General features: G+C 34.3%; 2 protein-coding genes across 4 annotated transcripts; one reads left to right on the forward strand and one right to left on the reverse strand.

Moving 5' to 3' along the window:
• Nucleotides 1–981: 981 nt before the first annotated feature.
• Nucleotides 982–3,328, forward strand: LOC110663176 (high mobility group B protein 3). The gene is made up of 7 exons (XM_021822423.2): nucleotides 982–1,145; nucleotides 1,780–1,899; nucleotides 2,015–2,072; nucleotides 2,335–2,379; nucleotides 2,581–2,667; nucleotides 2,772–2,852; nucleotides 3,034–3,328. Exons 1-6 carry the CDS (start codon nucleotides 1,033–1,035, stop codon nucleotides 2,850–2,852), a joined length of 504 nt encoding a protein of 167 aa, XP_021678115.2. The 5' UTR covers nucleotides 982–1,032; the 3' UTR covers nucleotides 3,034–3,328.
• A 967-nt stretch (nucleotides 3,329–4,295) lies between these two features.
• Nucleotides 4,296–6,851, reverse strand: LOC110663186 (50S ribosomal protein L6, chloroplastic). 3 transcript variants are annotated; one of them, XM_021822434.2, is made up of 4 exons: nucleotides 6,727–6,847; nucleotides 5,751–5,940; nucleotides 5,290–5,598; nucleotides 4,296–4,743 (listed from the first exon to the last, which is right to left on the reverse strand). In XM_021822434.2, exons 2-4 carry the CDS (start codon nucleotides 5,762–5,764, stop codon nucleotides 4,407–4,409), a joined length of 660 nt encoding a protein of 219 aa, XP_021678126.2. In that variant the 5' UTR covers nucleotides 5,765–5,940; nucleotides 6,727–6,847; the 3' UTR covers nucleotides 4,296–4,406. The 3 variants fall into 3 exon arrangements, with proteins under 3 accessions (XP_021678126.2, XP_021678127.2, XP_021678125.2); XM_021822435.2 differs by having other exon boundaries at nucleotides 5,751–5,936; nucleotides 6,727–6,814; XM_021822433.2 differs by lacking the exon at nucleotides 5,751–5,940 and having other exon boundaries at nucleotides 6,727–6,851.
• Between the last annotated feature and the right edge of the window lie 2,217 nt (nucleotides 6,852–9,068).

Below are 9,068 nucleotides of genomic sequence, written 5' to 3' on the forward strand. Positions count from 1 at the left end.
TTACATTATGTTGCCTTTTATGTTTGGGACAATTTGATGTTCTTGTTTTATTTCTCATGTTCAATTTGATATTCTTCATCCAGGTTATTTTTATTTAATTTTTTAGCCCAATGTTAGGTGTAGAGGTTGGGTCTATTGGCTCAAGTTAGTTTTGACCTTTTAAGTTTTCCTTACTTCTATTAATATTATTATTTTAAAAAAAACCTCAAATCCAATTAATTTTTTCCTTTCATTTATAAATATATATTTTTGGAGATTTTTATAATTAAAACATACCTATATAATAATTCATATATGTTCATTTTTTTTCTTTTTATTTCTAAATCCATTTATTTTTTTTCATATTTTTTAATTGAAATATACACGTACAATTACTCGTATAATTGGTAATATATATTTGATTATTTTTCTTTCATTTATAAATATATATAATTTTTTTTAATAAAAAATACATAATCCATTTTTTATAAAAATATATAATTTATTTTTATTAATTTTAAATTAATATCCAATAATTTAAAATCAAGCCAAATTAAAATTAAATTGAATCAAATTTTCATATGTAATCAAAATGGGATCAAACCAAAATTGCTTAAGATTAGAACAAAATGAAAATCAACCTCCTACATTCAGTGCCTTCAATTCAGGCCGACGGAAGCGGGCCTGGGCTACTCACGCTTCGCATCGTTCACCGAGCCAAAAGGATGGTTTTTGCACAAGCACAGCTGCTTCAACAACTGCCTATGCAAAACCTCAAAAACAATTCATACTCGCAGCTACGTGCCACGCGTACAAGCTATAAGCAATCACTCATCCAAAACCATCGTTTTAGACTCATGTCTTGTAGTGCCAGCGAGTGTATGTACAAGCCTCTATCCAACATATCCAGGTTGAAATTTCCGTTCCCGCCAAAAAAGAAAAAACTATTTGGACGTGAAATTTCCAATTTCACTAAGATCAAATGTCGTTTCAAAACGGCAAGCAACAGTATCGCTTATAAAAACCATGTAGCGTTTTTTCTTTTTCATTTTAATGCTCTCGTTCTTTTTTCTCTCTGATCGCTCTGAAATTTTCTCGTCTTCGAAATCCGAAGTCATGAGAGGACCGAGAACTGCTGTGATTGCTCACAAGAAGCTCGATGCAGAGTAATCTCGCCCTCTTCGTTCCTCTCTTCCATTACTTTCTTTGTACTTCTGATTTTGCTTCTGTATTGATAATGTGCTTTGCTTATTTTTGTTTCTTGTTGTTTGATTTCTTACTACTCTCTCTTTTTGCTTTGATTTTGTTGTATAATGCATTTCTGCATTTTTCTTAGCTTCTTAACTCTGTTTTTGTTCTTGTTTTTGCTTCGGTTTCTCTGTTCCTAATTTGATATTGCGATGGTTTCATTGCTTCGTTATTGTGCTCCGATTTAGCTTTTTGCATTTTATGTCTTCGATTCTCTTCTTGAAATCGTTTTGTTAAGTTGAAGTAATCGTGATTCTGCTATAAATTTTGATCTCTTATCTAGTTTTCTTGTGATTTCTTTTTTCTTAGGCGACTGTGGAATCTGCATAGAAATCTTTATTCTGTTTTCAAAACTTTTCTATTCCTTCTTCTATTTTTCTTTTTTTTCCCCCCCTTAGATTTGGCTTCTGAGTTGATGTACCGGTTTTTTGGCCTCTTAAAGTCATTCTCGTTTGATATGTCTTTTTATTTTTATTTTTATTTTTATTTTTTGTTCTCTCTCTCTCGAACGAATTCCATTTTCACAGTTTTCTCTGCTTCTCATTTTTGAAGGAAGTTGAAGGCACCAAAAGCCGAGACCAAAACGTCAAAGGAGAAAAGGAGCAAGAAGAAGTCTGCTCCAAAAGATCCTGACGCTCCAAAGCGTCCTCCCAGTGCTTTTTTCGTCTTCATGTGAGCTCCATTTAAATTTGCTTTAGATTCTGTTTGCTTCACGCGGAATTGTTTTCTATACTTTCTGTTGCTGATTTTTGGATTCTCATTTTTTCCTGGTTATTGTGAATGACAGGGAGGAGTTCAGGAAATCATTCAAAGAAAACTTTCCTGAAAACAAATCTGTTTCAACTGTGAGATTCGAAACTTTTGTTGACTGCTTTATTATTTTGGATTTTTTTTACTTATTAGTTTGTTTGTTTGACGAGAAAACTCTGTAAAGTACAAGAAAATATGGCTACTGAAAAATCGCTGACTAAAATTATCCTCAGGAAATTCAAATAATAGAGTTCAAATGTGAAATAACTTTAATTTCCATTCGATTTTCTTGAAAATGAAACAGAAATATAACTTTTCATGACACAGAATTATTGACTGAGATTTCTGAATCTACAGGTAGTGAAAGCTGGTAGTGTGAAATGGAAATCAATGTCTGATTCAGTAAGATCTCCAATTTCTCATGTCATAGTAACGCAACACGAAATCAAAATTCAAAACCATAAGAATGATCTGTTCTGCGTTCTACCTATCCTTTTGCATGTATCATTATTTCATTAGAAACCCGTGAATTGGAAATGATAATACTGCATTTTTTAAAGAACTGCAACTTATTTTCTGCGACATTTTGTTTCTTATATCTAGGACAAAGCTCCATATGCTGAGAAGGCCTTGAAGAAGAAAGCAGAGTATGAGAAAGCTGTTGACGCATACGAGAAGAAGCATAAGCATGTATATCCTGTTTTCCTTTCCACTTAAATCTATCCTTATTCGAAATTATGTTGAATTTATTCGAAATTCCAATTCCGTATCGTGTTTGGTAACTTTTATTGTAGAATAATAGTGGAGACAATGAGGAATCTGATAAATCCACTTCTGAGATCCACGATGATGCTGAGCAGGAAGCCAGCTCGTAGGTATGATCTCAATCAACACAATAACAGTACTACATTTATGATTCGTCTCTGTTGCTCCATTCAATTCAAAATTCAAATTAGCGATTGCCAATTACTGTTTCTGTAAGCGTCCATCTTCTTCCTGGTAAAATTTTAGATTAAGCTGGCCTGCTATTCATGATTTATCGTCAAATTATTGCAGAGAAATATAAGGTTGGGCTTTGGAGCTGGTGTGGTGTGCACAGACAACAGAGGCGTACAGGGAAGAAAGTGGTAAATGCATCATGTTGGACAGCTTTTTAGGAGTGGAGTTTAATCAATATAATGTTTTAGCGTATCGGTAGCATTTTGATTTTGCTGACCTAGCATCCTTAGTCCAGTTGCTTGTTTGTTCCCTTCAACTTGATACGCTTTCGAATCTGTGAAGTTTTCCCTGTTAATGAAGGTAAGGGAAACTGGAACAAATTTTATAAGATTGGGTGCCTTGTAGAAATGGATATCCGCCTGGGTGCTTACTCTTCCAATTTTTAGTGATTGCAAACTTGAAATGGCAAGCGTGGGCGCCTTACCTACAGGTATCTTATCTTAACTTGAAAAAAAAAAAATCCCTATATAGTGCATTCAAATATACCACAGCCAGGGATGAATGGTTCCTAATCCTAACATTTCACAAATCAAGGTAATTAAGGTCCATTCCTTGAACACAAAAATTGTGTAATGCAAGTATTAGGTACATGAGGTTTGATCTTTAAAAAAAAAAAAGTATAGGAGGTTTGATCTCTGGGGACAAAAAAGGGCTTTTAATTGGCAAGTATGGGAGGGCAGAAAAACACAAAATCCAATATTGAAAATATAATTTGCACATCCTTTTCCGTCTACTAATGTTCCTTTATATTGTTTTAAAATTAAAAAAAAAAAAGATTTTGTTTGAGTCTTAGAAAAGATCAGATCCTGCTTTCCTTCTTAGATCTTATTGCTTTTCCTCTTAAATGTTATTGGGTCATATTAACTATTTTAATAGTTAATTTAATAACAGTCAATTATTTTACTATTTATTAACTATTTGTATTTAATCATTTATATAATGATTTAACACAGAAATATTGAATAAAATTAATTGTTAAATTAGCAAATAATAATATTACCTTAATCTTTATCAAAATGCTTTCTCAATCTCAGCGCTACTCCTGCTGCCGAATGGAATCTTAATTTTTCCATCTCAACTACCAACCTCAATAGTCAATATAAAAAAGTATCGAGATTGAATCCATATGAAAGTTTAACACAGTCATCATCACCCACTTCTAAAAAAATTTATAGTAATTTATGGAGAAATCTAGTGAGAAGAGGAAGAGAAGAGAAGGGAATTCCAGCACTTAAAACTAGTGGTCTCAACCCTAGCTTATGCATCGATTTCTAAAATCATATCCGTATAAATAAATCATCATCCCAAATGGACACACATGAAATTAAAAATGTCTATTTAATGAATCACTGAAATACATCCACATTGCTAATGCATATTAAAAAAGTGCACATAAGAGAAATTAAAAATACAAAATACAAATGCATCAATTACTTCTTCTTCCCTGCTTTCCCTTCCTTTAATCTTATAACTTCATTGGCATACCTCACACCTTTACCTTTATATGGTTCAGGAGGCCTCCATTTCCTAACCGAAGCAGCAAACTGGCCAATGTTACACTTGTCATATCCACTAATAATGATCCTCGTGTTCTCTTCCACCTTCACTTTTAGGTCACTAGGTATTTCCATTCTAACTGGATGAGAAAATCCCAGACTTAACACCAAGTCTTTTCCTTCTACTGTTGCACGATACCCAACGCCAACTAGCTGAAGTCTCTTCTCAAACCCTTTTGATACTCCCACCACCATGTTGTCTGTAAGTGTCCTGAATGCATTAAAATTGATATTGGGTGTAAGCAAAAAAGGTACATACCTAGAATACAGAATATTTTTGCTAAGGGTGATGCTCATGTTTACTCAATTCTCCTGTCCATGAAAAATATAATTCACATATAAATGAAAAAGAAACGATATTTCAAACAAAAGGAATCATTATTAACACGCATCAAATAACTGCCAGTATTTCTTTTTGAAGTATCTACTGTTACTTTAGACCAACATCTTTAATGATGTCTCTTCATAGCTCGAAGCATCTTAAATGCACACTCAATTCCAATGATTAGTATATGTCAAAATCATAATGAAGTAGAACTCTTTCTTAGTCCTCCACTCCCTTGTCAAACTGTTTTAGTAACAGATTCAACCAGTTCAGAGGTTCCTCATAAAAGTGCTAAAAGTTCTTGGAGATGAAGTATTAGAAGAAAAAATGAAATAAGTTATTAGTCTTACAGAGAACTTAAGTATAATAATTTTAAAAATTAAGAGAGATGAGGCAAAGATAATATCAAGAAAATGAGATGGAAGAGTTTACCTGAAAAGTCCATGCATTTGGTTGGCTCTTCTTGTGTCCAATGCCTTTTTAACACGAATAGTTCCATTCTCATCTCTCTCAAGCTTCACCTCTCGAGGATGAGTTCTTGAAAGTTCCCCCAAAGGACCCTTCACTTTTAGATCTCGGCCATCCAGTGTGATTGTCACATTGGAAGGCACTGAAATTGGTTGCTTCCCGATTCGTGACTCCTTACATTCTATAGTCTTCCTCAGGAACCCAATACGGGTTATAGGAACAATTGGTACACAAATTCCATTTCTCTCACCCAAAAATACAGATCTCAGATTGCTGAAACATCACAGGAAGAGGAATTGTATCAGAAATTCAGAACATTCCAGTCTAAGCTAATGACTCCAATTTTACTTTTTAAAAAACTTATTCTGAATCCATAGCTATCAATGAATAAAAGATGAAAGTACAAGAAATAAGACCTTACTCACATATGCAAGATCATCTATCTGGTAGCTGATACGTTGTGCCTATTGGTCTTAAGGTTCATTTGTCACTACCTTGAACCTAAGTGCTTAAAAATGTTGAAATCTTGAATTTAATCTCTAGACTATCAACTGTCTCATGAATAAGAAGATTCAAGTGCTAGCCCCATCTATGCAGCCCACGCCAAATGGCTTCCTAGCGGTCAAAAAAAGAATAAAATCAGAATCTTGAAATGGATGGTTTTATCATTTTAAAAAGCAAGAAATGCAAGACTCTTCTAAGATAAAGCAAATTGATGTTATAGGAAAAAAAAAGAGTTAGGGAACTTGAACAGATAAGACTAAATATAAGGCTCCAAAGAGGCAAACACTTCTGGATATGTCATTATTCCAAATCAATTATTATGTTAATTTCTTGTTCTATACCGTCATGACTTGTGCTTTTCTTTTTTTTATTTTATTTTATTTTTTGTTATCAGATTATTCAAATTTATAACCTAGATAACCTGCAGAAGCAGAAGGCCTAGGAATTAATTTCTCAAACCAAGGTAAATCCGCATCAAATTACATGATTCCATTAAGTGGGGTACTTGAGTGGAAAATCTATGACATTCAAGACACTTGAAAAGCTAATTTTCCATTGGAGAATGCACAGAATTAGCAAGAATTGACAATGCAGTAGAAAAGAGACGAATAATTGTACCCATTATCATGCACAAAAACAGAAAACTCCTACCCACGTTTGAGACATCACATAAGAGGCAGTGTCCATTATACAGTAAACATAACCAAGCAGACCCATCTCAAGTATATAGCTTGAAATTCATTCAAAGACCAAAATAAGTACTCAAATTCCTAACATTTTGGCTACCCAGAACGGCCAACAGACCCACCGACATAAAGCATGTTCAACTATGTAATTGTAAAGCATGAACTATTGAATTAGACAATTGAGAATTAGGATTTGGATTAGGGTCTTGACCTGGTTTGAAAAGAAGAGCTAATTGAAGAAGCCATTGTCAACAGCCTTGGAGCATCACTGGACCAGCTGCTACTCGTTTCTGTAAGAAAAGGGAAGTAAGAAAAGGGAAGCAAAGGGCTATCCAAAACGACTGTTATCCAGCATTTTAATGCAGTGACCAAATTACCCTTAACGAAGCCGTAGCCCGAAGCCCAGCCCCTCAAAGTCGTGGACCAGGTGGGTCACATTAATTTCTATTTTTTAACTGGCAAAGTGTTTTTTTTTTTTTAAGGGTCAAATAAATTTATATTTTTAACTGATAATTTTTTTTTTATTTTAAATAATTAATATTTAAAATTATCTCAATTTAAAAAAAAAATAATAAGAAATCTCCAAAAGCATCTATCAAGAATTATTAAAGTTTTCAGACAAAGATCATAATAAAATAGATTTAACAATTTCTTGGCATCATCAATTGTTTGAGAGATTTTATTCTATTTGTTTTAAAGTACACTAGTCTATTGTCTGGCTAGGAATTTAATTAAAAAGAATCAGAAATCAAGAGACTGAAGGCCCAAATTACTCAAATTGAGGCTTATCTAGCTTAAAAGGAACAAACACCATCTGATCATAGCCCTTTTACTCATCTATCAAATTAGAATCCATTCTCTTCCTTCTATCCACTCTTCACTTATAAACCTTTTTACAAACTAACTGATACAAAAACAACACTTACAATTGCTCAAATTCCCAAGCAGCTGACTCGAGATGAATTAGTAAAGCTCATCCCTATGGAATGACTTACTAATTATGAAACTTTTCATAATAACTCTCATCCTATTCAGGCCATGGATCATTCTTTCTACCAACAGTCAGATGGAACTATTAATATAGTTTTCAAGGCTTCTGAAAGTTCTTCACCGACACTAGAGATCTTTCATTCCTGTATGATCTCTCCTGTAACAAAAAAAAAGAAACAAATTCCAGTCCATTCCTTTCAACCTGATGGTACTCCCATTTACATTGATAAGGTCAGAAGGCTTTATATGGGACACTCCTAGATTTGGCATATGTGAGCCAGGATGTGATTATGAAGAATGGGACTGTGAAAATAACTATTGTTGCCATGGGCGGAAGAAAACAAAAAGCCTCTTTCCTCATGTAAATAATATAAACCCAGAAGAGACTATTCTCCAGACTCTTATCCCTGGATTGGCATCAGGAAAAAAAACTCAAGAGAAACATCCCTTACCAATTTTTGAATTGGCTTTCGAAATTCTCAGAAAGGAAAGAGCCAAGTAGACAAAGTCAATCACTCATTCACCTCCTCTGGTGTTGCCTTTTGTCTTATCTTGCATGATGTTCTCTCATGAGACATATGAAGAAAGTTTCTTCCTTTAAGGCACAATGTTGATCCTGTACAAAAATTGGCTTCTCAACCATTTGTAGACACCATATTTTGATCGACCCTCAAATGCAAGGTTCTTTTAAAATTGAAACTTCATCATGTTATCCATTCTCGACCGATGAACCGATCACAGGTAGCTTTTCCGAACTCACCAATGGCTTGTCTTCAGAGTAAATCGATCTCACGTTCAAGTTAGATTGCTTTTCGATCTCTTGGCCTTTATCCGACGTGTTCGAATCGATATCGGATCTCTGAACCATTCAATCTTGCATGCTATTGTTTTTCGATCTCTAAATAATGATTTCGGCCCTAATAAGCTCAAGTCATTTTCAAATCTTTACAATTCTATCAAATCACTCTTCAAATGTTTTAAAGTTTCATTCGATATTCGATCACGGCTCCATTTGATCTCATGTTCACATGTAATATTTTTCCGATCTCTTGGAGTGTCTTGATGTTTTATGATTAATAACCGATCTTGGGTTTAATGTTCAACTGCATTCAAATGATTAAGTACTCAAACAATTTGGTTTGGATGTTTTCCTATCTCATAAAGAAATTGAACATGGAAAGACTTAGACTCATTTCAAAATAAAAATATACAAGTCATTCGGCAGGAGGGTCTCCCCTAACCTGCTCTCCAAGTACATTATCAGTTCCATCATCCTCTTTCTCTCTTTCAGGCTCCTCCTCGCTCTCCTCTTCACCTCTGGGGATGAGATGCACCATCCAGGAGAAGTCTTCCTCAGGATGGTGCCTCACAAGCTTGGCCAAAAGATTGCTATGAGCATTCACATAAGCACCAGCTTCTCTCGCTATGGCCTCTTCTTCTTTCACTTTGATCTCCTCGGTAAGGCAAGTGACATTGGCAGATCGGTAGGCTCGAGCATCTTCAAGTTCCCGCTCCAGTTCAGCTATCCTATTCTCGTAAGACTTCGTTCAATCTTCAATTTGG

This window comes from Hevea brasiliensis, chromosome 7 (genome assembly GCF_030052815.1).
Source record: "Hevea brasiliensis isolate MT/VB/25A 57/8 chromosome 7, ASM3005281v1, whole genome shotgun sequence".
Classification (NCBI taxonomy): domain Eukaryota; kingdom Viridiplantae; phylum Streptophyta; class Magnoliopsida; order Malpighiales; family Euphorbiaceae; genus Hevea; species Hevea brasiliensis.